Source organism: Ammodytes marinus, assembly GCF_949987685.1.
Source record: "Ammodytes marinus genome assembly, chromosome: 8".
Lineage (NCBI taxonomy): Eukaryota > Metazoa > Chordata > Actinopteri > Uranoscopiformes > Ammodytidae > Ammodytes > Ammodytes marinus.
The window spans coordinates 31787836-31805064 of NC_137212.1; the positions used below are offsets into that span (position 1 = coordinate 31787836).

The 17229-nt window shown below is 42.2% G+C and overlaps 1 protein-coding gene across 1 annotated transcript in view; it reads right to left on the reverse strand.

The window, feature by feature from the left end:
- Positions 1 to 885: 885 nt before the first annotated feature.
- Positions 886 to 17229, reverse strand: part of ttr (transthyretin (prealbumin, amyloidosis type I)) — a gene marked incomplete at both ends in the record, with an annotated part of 37059 nt that continues 20715 nt past the window's right edge. Inside the window, 2 exons of the mRNA XM_080032885.1 lie at positions 886 to 993; positions 4003 to 4138. Coding sequence (XP_079889011.1) covers positions 886 to 993; positions 4003 to 4138 — 244 coding nt within the window. The remainder of the gene's footprint in view (positions 994 to 4002; positions 4139 to 17229) is intronic.

A 17229-nucleotide genomic window follows, 5' to 3' on the forward strand; every position in this document is an offset into this window, starting at 1 on the left:
TGTATATATACAGTGCTGTGTGAAAGTTTGTGAACCCGTTGAGCCTTTTGGAATTTTATTTATTTTAACCATTATTAATTCATTTTTATCAATACCAGTATTTTATATATATATATATATATATACATATATATATATATATACATATATACATATATACATACATACATATATATATATATATATATATATATATATATATATATATACATATACATATATATATATACATATACATATATATATATACCAGCACATATAACTTATCAGCCAATCACATGTCAGAAACTCATATATATATATATATATATATAAAAAAAATGATGTTAATGTAATACCGTCATTTATTACATTGCAACAGTTTATTTGTTCAGAAATGTTATTGGCAAGTTATTACATTATCGGCTTTTATAACATTAAAAACTTAAAATGACTACATTATTGGCTGTTATTACGTTATGGACAATTTTTGCTGCAACAACAGCGCATGAGTATTTTAGTTTTTATTGTGTTAAAAAGGGCTGAGCTATTCTCTCAAACAGATCATCAAAGGATGTAGACAAAATCAGATCATCTGTGTGTGTGTGTGTGTGTGTGTGTGTGTGTGTGTGTGTGTGTGTGTGTGTGTGTGTGTGTGTGTGTGTGTGTGTGTGTGTGTGTGTGTGTGTGTGTGTGTGTAGGTGTGTGTGTGTGTGTGTGTGTGTGTGTGTGTGTGTGTGTGTGTGTGTGTGTGTGTGTGTGTGTGTGTGTGTGTTTACATGGTGATGAAGGAACATTTGTTCACAAGAAGAAAAAAACAGAAGATTTTGCGCTGCATTCATCTCACTGTCCCAATCCCTCAAGCAGACTGGACATATCTATGGTGTGTGTGTGTCACAGTGTGAGTCACTGGTGGGCGTTGATGACCACGGCTGTGGTAGTGTAGGAGAATGGACTGAGCAGCAAGGCCAAGGTATAGTGACGATGACCTTCAGCATGGGCCTCAAACACCACCTGCACACACACACACACACACACACACACACACACACACACACACACACACACACACACACACACACACACACACACACACACACACACACACACACACACACACACACACACACACACACACACACACACACACACACAACAGTGGTTTAGAAAGTACTACTCCCACTGTCTATTGCCATTTTTGTTTTCCCTTGTGTTCTTTACACTACATTGAGACCCCTTCCTGCTGTGAAAAAAGTAACTATCTAACTTTTACTCTCCGAGTATATTTTATATGAGCAAATTTTTACTTTTACTTAAGTAATATTTATCAAAGTAATTGTACTTTTACTTGAGTAAAATATTTGAGTACTCTTTCCACCTCTAAACATGACAACGGATGACTTAACAATGTTGTTCTGGGAAGTGTTTGGTCATACTGGTGACAAACAGAAGAATAGAAAGCAGCCGATGGTAGTAATGTGGCTTTCCTGATGAAGAGTACTAATGTCTGGTTTCAAAATAAGACCAAACAACAGAAGATAGGTCTGTATACAAGAGCTGGAGTTGAATCTCTTATTAAAGGTGAAGTAAGCATATTGGTAAGATACTGGGCCAGCACCACCTAATATTACAGTTTTTTTCGATCGCTAAACCACAGTGGGCACAACTGGAGCGACATGTGCAAAACTCTAACTACACTATGCACAGCAGCAGTTCATGTGGACCAAACTCTAGCTCGTTTTTCATTGCCAACACAATTTTCAAAACTCTACACACCTATCTCATGGCTTATATCACAACCTGCACAACACTGTGGATTTCCAGCAATTTGTTCAAATGCTGACACACTGCTGTCACATCTGTAAACCACACGTTCAAAACAGAATGGATTTCAGCTTTGTGCATTTTGAACACTATGAATTGCAATTTCAACTGAAACACTATAAGATGTCTTGTTTTAGACTTTTAGACGCGCCTTTAGCTCAGTTGGTAAGGCGTCCCCCTCCCGGGCCGGGCCCAGCAGCAGACCCAGGTTCGATTCCCACCCGCGGTCGTTCTCTGCATGTCACTCCCCTCTCTGCCCCATTTCACCTCTGTCTCTCTGCACTGTCAATAAAGCATAAAAATGCCAAAAAAATATCTTAAAAAAAAAAATAATAATAATTCCGGAAATGGCTCAATTAAGACAGGTTTGTGGAGGGAGAAGAGTGGCAGTGAGTGTGAATGATTGGAGGAAGACATAGAGCTGTAATTTCTGATTAAATACAGTAAGGGCTACACTAACAGACCCTGTTGTGAATCATGGTCTCTCATTGAGAGAGGCAGGGTTGAGAGTGTAACCCAATCTGCAAAGATCTACAGTTGCATCCGTTATACGAATTTTCCAGCAAACAAACAGGTGAGAGTTGCGTCCTTAAAGTAAATAACATTACAGGAATTGATTTCTGTATTACAATTATAGAATATTTACACAGATGAATGTAATTTGGAAATGTACTCAATAAAATAAAAATATGTATCCATCTATTGAAGCAAACTTCTGATATTAGTTTTTTTTTTAACCTAAAACAACTGGTATGTTATAAGATAAACAATTTCATATGAACTTATTTCACTCTTTCCTCAAAGAAAATATGTAAATTGTGTGAAGTATCTAAAATGTTTCAAACTGGAAAGATTACAAGTTTGTAATTTGTGTATTGGGGTTTGATGCTAGTGTTTATACTCTGAGTGTGTTCTGAGTGACAGTATGTGTAATCTCAGGGGCACTTTACACGGTGAAAACGTGACAGTTTTCACATTTTTGGTAAAAAAAACGTTCAGACAGAATTTATTTGAAATATTAACTCGTACACATGTTTTCAGAGGAAACACGCCGAAATCGCTGTAGTAGGCATGCCAAGCCAATAGTCAGCGGTGACACTTAGCCTAGTAGATAGCTCTTCCGGTACAATTTGATGCATAAAACCTTACTGTAACCAAAAATTAATGCCATTAACGTTGATAAAGCGGTTGGTGTAAGCTTGGGGTTACAAGTAATGTAAATTACAAGCTTCCTGTCCTCTTATTTCACCGCATTAAACTCGTGAAAACAGAAGACATGCTGATAGTGAAGGGGCTTTGTGAGCGGCTACTTTCCTGTTAGGCGTACTTCAAAATAAAAGTCGACTCATGTTTGTCCAGTGAAATGCTATTAATGTTTAGCCAGTGAAATGCTTTTACTGTGAAGCCATAGCCTTAATGCTCCTTTTGTTGAACAGTAACTTAACCGCTGCGCGCTGAACTATGGATAGTGTTTTTTAATGTAGAGAGAGCCGTGTCCCTGGCATATAGAAGCTACACACGTTTATTTTGCTAGAAAAACCGGCAGAGCACAAATCTTTCCCCAGACAAAGTGGCGGGTGGTCTCAATAACTTACTAATCGCTTAGACTAAATTGGCGAGTGTTATATTTGAGCCCTGCACGACACTCTCCGCTGATCACAGTGATGGTGGCGCGGAGACACCTTTCATGTTATGTTGTCTTCTAACTTTATAACTCGCGTGTAGGTATTTTGACAGCAAATGTTATAGACTACGCAGACGTGAAGTGGAGCCGTGACGTCAGCGTTACCAGGGAAAATGTTTTCGGTTTTTACAAGAAACCAAAACCGTTGTGTTTTCCAAAAAATCCTCCCTGGGAGTTGATCTCAAACTTGCGGTTTCATGCCTGCTTTTGCTGTTTTCATGTAAATGATATAGTGCAACCGCGAAAATATATTCGCGTATGCACCGTTTCGTGTTGTCGTATGAACAGCCCCTCAATGAGGCTGGTTCACAGTGTTTGCTGCACTGAACCTGTTTTGCAGGTGAAATGAACTGTTCAGCTACAGAGACCGTTGGTAGTGCAGACTACTGTAGTTAGAGTTTTGCACATTGAGCTCCAGTTGTGCCCACTGTGGGTTAGCGATAGAAAACAACTGTAACACGGATTCATTCACTTTGCGATGACACGGCGGTGTTATTAAGTGAGTTGACACTTACATCAGCTACTTCATGAAATGGCGTGCTCCCCTCATTCTTCCAGTACGTTTTGGTATCAAACTCAACCCGATACACTCCTGCTGGGAACTGCTGCTCTGTGATCAGATTGTGGGTCTCTCCAGTGGCATCCGTCACTCTGCAGCAAGGGACAGGGAAATATGTCTGCATGGTTTGAACATTAGTCTGAATAAGCACAAAACAGCCTTAAAAAATCAAATGCTTCTAATATTACAGGTGCATCTCATAGTATTTCATGGAAAAGTTCAATTGCTTCTGTTATCTAATTCAAAAGGTTCTAAATATTCTATATTCATTAGACACACACTTAAATATTTCACAATTATTTTTGTTTGATTTTGCTGATTACAGTTTACAGCTCATAGAGGGCAATAGGGCACCACCCCCCTTGATCCATAACAGCAAAAAACAAAAATAATATAATAACAATGATGATAAATATAATACATATAATGAAAATAATATTTACAATTATCATTTATGATTTCAATACAGTTTTTACCTGCATCTAAGTCTGACTATCATTGTCCAATCAGCTTTTGTGTTCCGTACTGTCACTCTCGGGCGATGTCGGGCTGATTGAAAATCGCCCTGAGCGCTCTCATAGACTTTCATGTAAAAGCTTTTTTTTCTTCAAACTGTAGGCCCCTCAATGCAATCTCTATGGGTTCCGGGGGTGATCGCCCCAACGTGTTGTCGTCATACGTACAGTAAACAATGAACCAATTAGTGACTGATACAGTCACATGTCCGGTCTGCTGACCAAAGTGGTCACGTTCAAGTTCAATACAAATAACTTTATATCAACTCAGGCTAGGCTGGTGAGCAACTTGGACTAGTTGGATTGGGGGATCGTATGACCACGGGTTTTTCACAGGGCTCGTTTGAACAGATAAGGGGGCTAGCAGGATGCTAAGAAGCTAACGCTCTGTTCTGCAACCGCTGCATTTTGATCAGACTGTATAATGGCTTTTGATCGATCCTGATCGCAGCACAGACACCGCATGACCCCTATGCATCATCTCTCCAAAAAGGTGAAAAAACATTAATATCAATTTGCATATGGACTGGCCAGCACCGTTCAACAGCTGATCCATAGACTGTTAATACTCTGACCAGTGCTATCCCCTCGCCTACCAAGTAAGGGTGCTGTAGACAGTAGTAACCTAACCAATGTGATGATTAGCACTGTTAAAGGTGCTGTAAGCGGAATGGTTCTTTTAGCTAACTTCCTGTCAGTTACTGCAGTTAGCAGTCCCCTCGCTCGTCCCTACGTCACCACATTAATGCACTGCGGTCTTCAAGCAGCAAGTTATCTAGCATCATCTCAGATCCATAAGTGTGATAAAAACATGAAATCAAAACAGACATTGGGAGGGATTTTTACCTGCTCCGCCATTGTAGGCGCATACACATTCACCCATCTGTTGCTTTGGCGATACACCAATAAGTTTATTTGCCAATTACATGCAAAGCAGCTGACCGAGAGATCGGCTTTATGAAACGCGCACATTATGTAAGTGATCACTGTATGAATAAAGAGCGATTTAACACTTATATTAACATAAATAAACCGCTTACTTCACCTTTAACCCCTTCAGACCCTGCGTCCATTGGAATGGACATGACATATTTCTTTCTCTAAACCAATAAATACTCTGTATTTGGATGATGTCAGCACTGCTGGTTACTGATTAGATCCTGATTATCCAATCAAAATCATGTAATGACTTTGAGCATGCTCTGAGAGAGTGACAGACATCTGACAAGACAAGTATGGCTGAGCCGATCCAGAGAGGGAAGAGTAACTGCCCATTTTCAATCTAAAATCTACATTTATGTTCATGCTAGCCAAACAAACGTGCTCTCAGTGTAATTTTAACTATTACAAGTGATAATATTTGAAGTTATTTTGAACATACAATCATATGAAAAAGTTTGGGAACCCCTCTCAGCCGGCATTATAATTGACTCTGCTTTCACAAAAAAAATATAAAAGTGGTATGTCTTTAATTTACCAGGAACAGCTAAGTACTGGGATGTTTTCCAAACAAAGATTTTTTGAAAAGCAGTATTTGGTTGTATGAAATAAAATAAAATGTGAAAAACTGGCTGTGCAAAAATATGGGTACCCTTGTGGTTTTGTTGATTTTAATGCCTGTAACAGCATGTAAAACTGATGATTTTAAACACAAAGTTGGTTGGATTATGTTGTTAAGCCTTGAACCTCATAGAATTGTATGTTTAATCATGAGAAAATGTATTTTAGGTGCCTAAATGCAAGTTGCACTTCTCTTTGACTCTCTGCTGAAGTGAGACAGAATGGGATCATCAAAACAGCTCCCAAAAGATCTTAAAAACAAAGATTATTCATTGTCATGGTTTAGGGGAAGGCTACAAGAAGCTTTCCCAAAGGTTTCAATTGTCAATTTCTACTGTCAGGAACGTTGTCAGGGAATGGAAGGACACAGGCACAGTTGCAGTTAAACCCAGGTCTAGCAGACCAAGAAAAGTACAAGAGCGGCATATGCGGCGGATTGTGAGAATGGTTGCACACAACCCAAAGATCACCTCCAAAGACCTGCAAGAACATCTGGCTGCAGATTGTGTATCTGTACATGGTTCTACAATTCAGTGCAATTTGCACCAAAACATCTGTATGGCCGGGTGATGAGAAGGAAGCCCTTTCTGCGCCCACGCCACAGATACAGTTGCATGGAGTATGCAAAAGCTCATTTAGACAAGCCAGCTTCATATTGGAAGAAAATGCTTTGGACTGATGAGACAAAAATTAAGTTATTTGGTCTTTATAAAAAGCAGATGTTTTGGTGCAAATTGCGCTGAATTGTTGAACGATGTACAGATGCACCATCTGCAGCCAGATGTTCTTGCAGGCCTTTGGAGGTGATCTGTGGGTTGTGTGCAACCATTCTCACAATCCTCCACCTACGCCGCTCCTGTTTTTTTCTTGGTCTGCCATGCCTGGGTTTAACTGCCACTATGCCTGTGTCCTTCCATTTCCTGACAACGTTCCCTACAGTAGAAATTGACAATTGAAACCTTTGGGAAAGCTTCTTCTAGCCTTCCCCTAAACCATGACAATGAACAATCTTTGTTTTTCAGATCTTTTGGGAGCTGTTTTGATGATCCCATTCTGTCTCACTTCAGCAGAGAGTCAAAGAGAAGTGCAACTTGCATTTAGGCACCTAAAATAAATTGTTTCATGATTAAACAGACAATTATATGAGGTTCAAGGCTTAACAACATAATCCAACCAACTTTGTGTTTAAAGTCATCAGTTTTACATGCTGTTACAGGCATTAAAATCAACAAAACCACAAGGGTACCCATATTTTTGCACAGCCAGTTTTTCACATTTTATTTCATTTCACACAACCAAATACTGCTTTTCAAAAAATCTTTGTTTGGAAAACATCCCAGTACTTAACTGTTCCTGGTAAATTAAAGACATACCACTTTTATATTTTTTTTGTGAAAGCAGAGTCAATTATAATGCCGGCTGAGAGGGGTTCCCAAACTTGGGACTGTATGTCATGTAATTAATTTGTAGGATTTTTTCAAAGTCCGATGTCCATTGCAATGGACATCAGGAGTCGGGCGAATAACCTTGTTAAAGGTTAATTAGCCTACTATAAAAAGCATGGTTAAGTGTTGGAAGTTCCATGATCGTTTTACTGAAGGCAAAACTGATTTAATTTTTATGTCATCTTATCTACAATCCTACATATATTGTCTTCATGTGCATGTTCAGATTGCGTAATAGCATTTCCCTCTCTTCTAGTAGGCACTGGGCTTTCCTGGTGATGACCCCACTGCTGTTCCCTACCCTCGCTGTGATACACCTATCAAGTTGTGCATGTTCAGAAACTTACACAGACTCAAAAACATCCAGTTCCAGATGTTTAGGCCATACCTGAGGACATATATGCCTTTTATTTTTAATGTTTTTATGGCATTTTACGTGCATCGTGTCCTGGCGTCCATTGGAATGGACATGAAAAAAAACTCATAAAAACATGAGTTCGGAAAAAAAAAATATATCCACTCTGTTTTTATGTTCAAGAGTAGGGGAGAACGGGGTAAGTAGGCACACTTTTTACTCTACTGAGAATTGCTCATCACCTAAACATATTTCGATAGTCATTCCTACATTACATTGAAGCTTAAAGTGTTGGCCTAAAATGTGTACCCCTCACTTTTTCTATCTTATTGTAATAAAGAAGAAATTAATCATCAAAGACACCCTAACACATTGTGACAATCAACCCCATCAAGGGGTCGGTTGTCATACACTATGGGGTTGTTTGTCACAATGTTATCTTAATGGGAATAATCTTGAAAAGAAGGAAAGAAAGTAGAACTAAATTTGAAAATGCAATTGCATTGTCAAGTTGACAAATAGGCCTATATAACTTACTGTAGCCTTGGCAGCTTGTCTAGTTTGGGATGCACTGGGTTGTTTTGATTTTGTTGCCCTTTTTTGCTTTGCATGCTAGCTGCCTTTTCCTGCTCTATTCTTTTCTTTTCTGGGGTGTCAGTGAGGATACAGCTTCACAATTTATTTTGTTATTGGGTTCCTTTTCTGGCCTTTGGATAACTTGTGACAACTAACCCCCCCAAAAATGTGACGACCAACCCCAACTTGAATTTTTTGCTAGCATCAATGCCAACAACCATCTGACAACTAATTAGCTTGCTAACCACAATCTAAACTATAGTTTACCCTTCACACTTTTTATGGGTAACAAGTGTTTTGTTATAAACCCATTCTGTAAAAGCCTAGAAGAAAAATACTGAGGAGCTAAATATTTTCAATTTGACATGAAAAACACAAATAGTCCTCTCACCTCAAATTCAGCAGTCTAACTCCAAGGAAGACTATGTAGGTGACCTCTTATCCCAATTCTGGATATTTACATACCAAAATTTCACAGACAGCGCCTTCTGGTTCTGAGATATAACGATTGTGACAACCAACCCGTGTGACAAATTACCCCGTTCTCCCCTAGTCTGAATCAGCTAAAAAAAAAATGATTTGCCCAGCAGAAAAACTGCAGGTCTGAAGGGGTTAATGTTGTACGTATGCTTTGCCAACATCCATTTTTGCTTAATTAGAACACAACTGCTGCGCCTCAAATAAAATGTTATCAGATGAAGACATTCAGATTATTGTGATTAATTGTAAAGCAGAGGCCTATTTCTGGTAGCTGGTTTTGAGGCAACCCAGAGTTTGTTCGCTCTGAGTTAGTGGAAACTCTGGGTTTTCCGTTTCAGGTAGCAGGTTCAGCGCAACCGAGAGTCAGTTACTGCGGCAACATACGCCATGGGTCTAACCTGCTCCGGAGGTGGTTAGACCTACCCTGAGTTTATTTTCACTTTACGCTGCAGCTCCGACTGGAGAAAGAGTGTCACTGTCACACGCGTCCCTGTACAGTTTGAAGCAAAATCACTCCATAGAAATCTCCATCGGGATGTTTTTATCATGTACTGATGATTTTACGTTTGACCGATCATTTATCTGATCAGTAGCCTTGTTCTCAGCCCTCGGTCGGTTCATATAGGCGGCCACCTAACACATCGTGACATGCTCTACATTCAGATTAATAAACCTATTTGTATTGTATGGTTGTAACCTATCGTTACAGTTCACTTGTGCGATCCTAAAGTCACAGACGAGCCTCGTTAAATAGCCTAATATGAATATAAAATTATATAATAATTTAAACTGTTATCACTTGAGGAAAATGGATCTGGTAATAATTCAGGCTCTTAAATGGAAACTGTCACCTAATGTGTCTGTTTACTGCACAGTATTAGGCTATAGCTTGCCAACATATTATACAGCGAAAAAACACTGTCAGCAATGCTGTGCCGCGCCAGCTTAATACTTTACTGCTGATATGCGTAACTTTTTTAAATAGACTATGGCTTCTCATACGGAAGCGAAATGATTCTCTTGACAAAATGTTTGCTCTGTTTTTTTCTGAATTGCCGAGGAGATTAGATCAGAGTTATGAGACAATATACCCGTTAATTCTTCTCCATACCATATGCTCATTCGTTAATATTTCTAACTTTAGTGGGAGGAGAAGTGGGAGGATCAATCATTTGTTTCTCCTGTTTCCATGGTGAATCATGTTATCAGCGATCCATTGACGATGGCTTTTACGCACACGCTCCACCCAGAGTGAACACGCTCAGAGTTGATTGACCCAACGCTGATCCATTGTTCTGAAACCGAAAACCCGGAGTTGCTTCTCAACCCTGCGCTCTGAGTTGGTCAACTCAGAGCGCAGGATTCAACTCAGAGTATGTAAAACCAGCTACCTGAAACAGGCCTCAGGTCTCTTTTCACTTTTAAAGGAAGCCTACAGTATCTGAGGAGCACACTGGTAGATGACAATGTATCTGTGTTTGCCACAGTGGGATAATTCAATCATTTAGAGCCAACATGTGAACTAATGAACTAACTTGATGTCCAAAAATACTGTACACTAGAGTACTATGTAAAATGCTTGTCTGATGTTGCCATGTAGTGGTGTGAGATGAACAGCCATATAGTGGTGTGAGATGAACAGGAAAAACAAATAGTTTTAATGCAATATGACTTTAATATAGTTTATTTACCCATTGAATGGGTCATTTTAGCCATCATGGCAACAATTGTCCCTCCTGATATTATTGTCAGGAGCCGCCACTGGTCAAAACCATTAGTAACTGGTTGACTGACCATGGTATTACTGTGTTTGATTGGCCTTACAACTCTCCTGACCTGAACCTTTTAGACTAGAGAATATATGGAGTAATGTCGAGAGAAAGATCAAACACACCAGACCCAACAATACAGACGAGCTGAAGGACACTACCAAAGCAACCTGGGCTTCTGATCACCTCCATGCCATGCTGCATTAATTCATGCAAAATAAGATCCCAGACCTAGTATTGATTGTATAAATTAACATACTTTTTAAAAGGTTGACATTTCTGTATTATATATATTTTTTTAATTAGCCTTATGGAATATTTTTATATTTTGAAATGCCAGATTTCATGAGCTGTAAACCGTTATCAGCAAAATTAAACAAAAAAGGCCTGAAATATTCCAGTTCATGTCTAATGGAACTTTCACTTTTTTAATTACTAGTGCCAATCAAATCAGAGGGAGGCAGGGTTTAGCCGGAGACTACTTCCAGCATGATATAAATATGATAACTTCATAATCAATCAAGGATGCACACCTCTGTGCCGTGCGCAAGCCATATCCGGAAGCTCAGGCCAATCTGACATAGATAGATAGATAGATAGATAGATAGATAGATAGATAGATAGATAGATAGATAGATAGATAGATAGATAGATATTTTAGGGAAAAATTAGCTTTCCATGATATTCTAATAAAAATAGATGTACCTGTATATCAAGAAATAACCACAATCCTAAATTTCTCTTCAGGGTAATTGATTTATGTCACTCTACTATCTCTCCTGAACCTAATCTGTCTTGCTCATTGTGTAGATAAGGTGGAGAATATTACGTCCCAAATCCAGGATGAACCCTTCATTCTTTCCCCATGTCATTGCAGCTGAAATGACCCAGCTTCAACCCACAGGTTCAGAAGGTCATTCCTACCAACAGCAATAACTATCTATATGATATGCTCTGAGCTTGGGAGAGGAGATTCTTACAATCACTGGATATTGACCAGGGGTGACCCCTGTCATTCTACAATTGGATACAACAAGCCCGATTCCACTGCCAATCTCACAATTGCATCTCAGAGGATCCAGGCTCATACATCATATGAACATTTGAGAAATCATCCCTAAATGGCTGCTCAAAGAAGTACGATCCACCTGTTATTCTAAAAATCTTTAATAATTCTTTGACCTCTGGTTCTTCTCCAAATACTTTTAAGTATGTCATTGTTAAATCCCCCGAAAAATGATTTAAGACTAAAATGCTTGTGTTGCTTTTATCCACGGTTCTGGAGGAAGTAATGCCATCTCAAATGATAAATTATTATTGTTATTGGAACCTAATAGTGTTTTTAACAGTTTCCCCATCTTGGTTTTCGAGTACTTCATAGCACAGAGGCAGCACTTGTTTTTTTTTTCTGCCTGGGAAACTCCACTTCCTAAACGGCTCAGTTAAAGGTGAAGTAAGCGATTTATTTATGTTAATATAAGTGTTAAATCGCTCTTTATTCATGAAGTGATCACTTATATAGTGTGCGCGTTTCATAAAGCCAATCTCTCATTCACCTGCTCTGCATGTAATCGGCAGATAAACTTTTCGGGGATCCCGAAACTGATATCCAATCAGAAGAGAGAACGCTACAAACCGCCACCCGTCTCACTGCCGGTGCACCCGCAAAGCGACAGATGGGTGAATGTTTATGCGCCTAGAATGGCGGAGCAGGTAAAAATCCTTCCTAATGTCTGTTTTGATGGTTTTTATCATGTTTTATCACACTCACTTATCTGAGATGATGCTAGATAACTCGCTGCTGGAAGACCGCAGTGCATTAATGTGGTGACGAGCGAGGGGGCTGCTAACTGCAGTCAGTGACAGGAAGTTAGCTAAACTGACCATTCCGCTTACTGAACCTTTAAATTGTAGTTTCCCTCTAGGCTCACTTCACTTCACTACTCTATTTAAAAGCCGCCTCTTAGCCAGGTGATACGAAACCATAATTTGCATTACCATTTTTATGCTGATGACACTCAGTTATACATACATAAGAAACCTATTCATAATAACTTCAGATCCTAGCAGCTTAGCTAAACTCACAACTCTAATATCAACTCCTGGATGTCCCAGAACTTCCTAATACCTTATGACAGTAAGTCTGAGGTCAATGGGTTTGCTTATACAATTCCATCAGCTCTTTTGGTATAAAACTGTGTTGTCTCTTCAACATTATGACATATGTTGGTTCAGAGCCGGCCCAGGCCTTCATGGGTCCCTAAGCAGAATTTGATTAGGGGGCCCCTCTGTAATTTTAGCGATGCCCAAATGATTGACTACTGTTAAATTTCATCACACCCAGTGTTTCCCGCTAGTGCCTCCAATGTCCAGCTGGGTGAAAATAGTAGCCAGCCGAGATCCAACCCTCCTAGGGGGGTCCGAGGGTATGTAACTGGAAGTTTTTTTTTTACCTTATTTAAAGTGAAATGCATGAATCTGGTGTACTTTGAGAGGAAAATTAAGAGGCTAAATCTGAGGAATTTAGTGTGAACAAATTATTTAGAGACACTGGGTCGGATGAATAAGAAGCTATTGAAAAAAGACACATGGATTTCCCATAAAAATATTAATTTAAAATCAAATATTATGCATGGTCTTCTGGGATGAGCTTGGTGCTCTTTTTCTTTTATGGGACATATGTCTCTGTAATATAGTGAATGCATTTAAATGCACTGAGAGGAACGAAGCAGAAGAACTCTGTTGTCCAGCTATCTTTATTTCCAGAGACGAGGCTGAAATAGGCTATATACTATACACAGTGCATGGGCAACTGAGGGCAGCCCCATTTCCAAATGTTTTTAAATTAACTCAATACACACTAGGCCTCCGTGCGTAGACCAGAAAAGTGGGTGTACGCACATTTCCACGCATACCATACGCAAAACAAAAAGCACAAAGCTGTAAAGGGCCACACAGGCTACCTTTTAATATAGCAAACTAAAGCAAGAACAAAACCACCGCTGCCAAGCAGCTGAACGGACACAAGTAAAACAGTTGACTTTGTAACACTGAACACAGAGAACACTCGGAGACAACCTCTCACTGCCTCTTAAGGTGACAATGAGCAGCACAGAGCACTGGAGTCTCAGGGCATATATAACCTCCTCACACCTGGGCTCAATCAGCCAATCAGTGCCACACACCTGATTGCAGTGAGGAAATCAGTCACCATTCTCACGGAGGCGAAAGATTCCGTGCACTCACAGGGCTGAAATCTTCCGTTTCCTCACAGGACCACCCCTCTAAGGAACGGCACCTGATGTTCCTACAGGACCCCCACCCACCCCGGGTGGAGGCCTCCCTGGAGGGGCTAGTGGATTGGAACAGACTGGCTGGAGGCGGGAAACATGAACGTAAGTTATGAACATAACTATGGATCTATGAGACCGACCGATGACCGTCACTACGGTCTAACCGTGAATGATACCCTCCATTCTACCTATCTTTCGAGACCATAATATCAACAGAGTCGTATGACCGACCTTTAGAGGCGGGCTCGGAGTGCATTTAGCATCCGGGAAAGCCCGCCTCTTCCTCCTGCCTGGAACGCCTCAGCCAGTTCCGAGCGACAGGAGATAGTGACGGTCATCGGTCGGTCTCATAGATCCATAGTTATGTTCATAACTTACGATCTATTTCGACCTCCCTCAGACCGTCACTACGGTCTGACCGTGGATGAGTCATATCAACAATGTCGCAAGGAAGAAAATTCCCCGTCATCAGCCCGCTCGGTGGCAGACATGAGAATAGTGGAGCCCATAGTTGCGGATGCAACGTTGACCCTATAAAATCTGGTGAAAGTGCATGGAGTGCTCCATGAAGCAGCCGCACATATATCACCTAGAGCCACTCCTTTTAAAGCTGCCCATGACGTGGCCACACTTCGTGTAGAGTGAGCCACAAGGCCGCCAGGCATCGGGAGTCCCTGCGTGGTGTAAGCCTGGGCAATCGTCTCCACCAGCCAGTGGGAAAGACGCTGCTTAGACACTGGGTGGCCCAACTGTCTATCAGCATAACACACAAACAGCTTAGTATGTGACTGCCTCAGCTGCTGAGTACGGCTGACATAAGCCCTCAATGCTCTTACTGGACACAATTCATGAAGAGCAACTCTTCCTTGGTATGCTGGATCAGGGTGAAATGCCTCCAGTTCGATCGCTTGATTGACTGTGTCTGGCCTTACCACCTTAGGTAGGAAGCAAGGGTTTGGCCAAAGAGACACCCCTGCGTTCTCGGGCTTCCACCTTAAGCACTCGTCACTAACAGACAGTGCATGTAGCTCACTCACCCTTTTAGCTGAACATATGGCCAAAAGAAATGCAGTTTTCTGTGCCAAGAACTTTAAACCCGACTGCTCTAGCGGTTCGTATGGGGCAATAGCCAAAGACCTCAACACCAAAGGGAGGTCCCAGGATGGGGCTCTCAGGCTCCTGCCTGGCCGCAGGCGGTTAGCGCCCTTGAGGAACTGAGACACCATGGGGTGCTTTCCCACAGAAAGACCTCCCACTGCCTCGTGAAATACAGAAATAGCGGCAGCATAGACCCTCAGGGTGCTTGCTGCCCTCCCCAGGTCCAGTAGGGACTGCAGGAAGAGGAGCACCAAAGCCATCGGACAGGTGACCGGGTCCAACTCCCTACTTTGGCACCATGATGAAAAGAAATTCCATCTTTGTTGGTAATTGGCACGTGTAGAAGGTGCCCTGGCATTCTTTATCGTCTCCAGGACGGCTTCACTCAAATCTTGAGAGATGGACTGAGGAGGGGACGCATCACAGACGGGTTCGGGTGCCAGATTTGGCCCCGTGCCTGAGAAAGAAGGTCTGCCCTGCGGGGCAAGGGTTGACCGTGAACAAGACGGAGGAGGGCAGGGAACCAATGTCTCCCCGGCCAGTGTGGGGCCACTAACAGGACCCTGTAGCACCCCTGGGCAATCCTGTCTAGCACATGGGGTACCAATGGAAGCGGAGGGAAAGCGTATAGTAACCCTTCCGGCCACTCTTGAGACAGTGCATCCATGCCTAAAGGGCTGCACGGTTGCCTCAGGTAGGCCTTTCACACCGCCGCAAAATCGGAGCTAGTTCTGGGCTTGTTCGGAGTTAGAGCCAGTGTTTTGGTTTCACACCGCCAGAGAGCCTGCTCCGGGCCGTAAAAACCGGGGGAACTCATACCCCAGGATTGAGCAGGGTTTGATAAGAACTGCTTGCGCGAACGGTTGGGGGAGGGATTATCCTGACCAACCAGAGCAACTCAAACCTCATGCCCGCCATATTTAAAAACACCGCTACTACGAGACGTAAACATAACATAATTACCGAACGTAGCGATCAAATTGACCGGCGAGAATACGCTGTATCGGTCCTGTTTGCTTAAGAAAGCAAAGCGAGAGCCAACAAGTGTAAAAATAAGACGTATTCGCCGCTGTTGTTGTGCTTAAAGCTAGCGGTAGCTTTAGCGTTAGCCACAAGAGCAGCGGCGTCGGGTGACGTACACACACGTTTACAGTGACGTCATGACGTTGCTCTCTTGCCGGCTCCATGGCTGTCTCCGGTCGATGTGAAACCAACCGGTTCATAACTGGGATAAGGCTGTAACCAGTTTTGAACTGACCCCAACACCAGCCTGGAACTGACTCTTGGTTCATTTTGGTGTGAAAGGCCTAAGGGAGAACCATCTCTGGCAATGGGTTGTCTCCTTGGATGCAAATAGATCCACCTGGAGCTTCCCAAAGTGAGCTGACAAGGTCACTACAACCTCTGGGTGTAGTCTCCATTCTCCCGGGAGAGGTCCGGACCTGGAGAGGAGGTCCGCCGCTATGTTCAAGACCCCCGGTATGTAAACCGCCTTGAGTGAGGCCAGGCGTGGGAAGGCCCACGTCAGAAGCCTCTGAGCCATCTTTAGGCAAGAGAGGGACCTTGTGCCGCCCTGATGGTTGATGTTGTACACCGTGGAAGCATTGTCTGTTCTTACAAGGACATGTCTGCCCTGTATGAAGGGAATAAGACCCTTGAGGCCCAAATAAACTGCCCTTAGCTCCAGCACATTGATATGTTCTGTGTCCCAAGGAGGCCCTCAGAGACCCCTCACTGCTCTGCCTTCCCAGACCGCCCCCCAGCCTGACTGGGAAGCATCCGTAGACACTATGGTCCGCCTCGAGGGGAGATTGCCCAAGGGGGCTCCCTGTGTGAGCAACCTGCTGTCCCGCCATGGACGCAGGGCTCTGAGACATGGCTGTGTTATCCGGAGCTTTACATGTCTGTCCCTGTGTGGGTTTAGGTTGAACGCATTCAGCCACCGCTGTAGGGGCCGCGCTTTGAGGAGGCCCAATGGGATCACCACCACCGCTGCCGAAATCAACCCCAGCAGTCTCTGGAGGTGGATTAGTTCTAGGCGCTTGCCTAGGCGAAAGATGCGCAGGGCCCACAGAATTTTCGCCACTCTCTG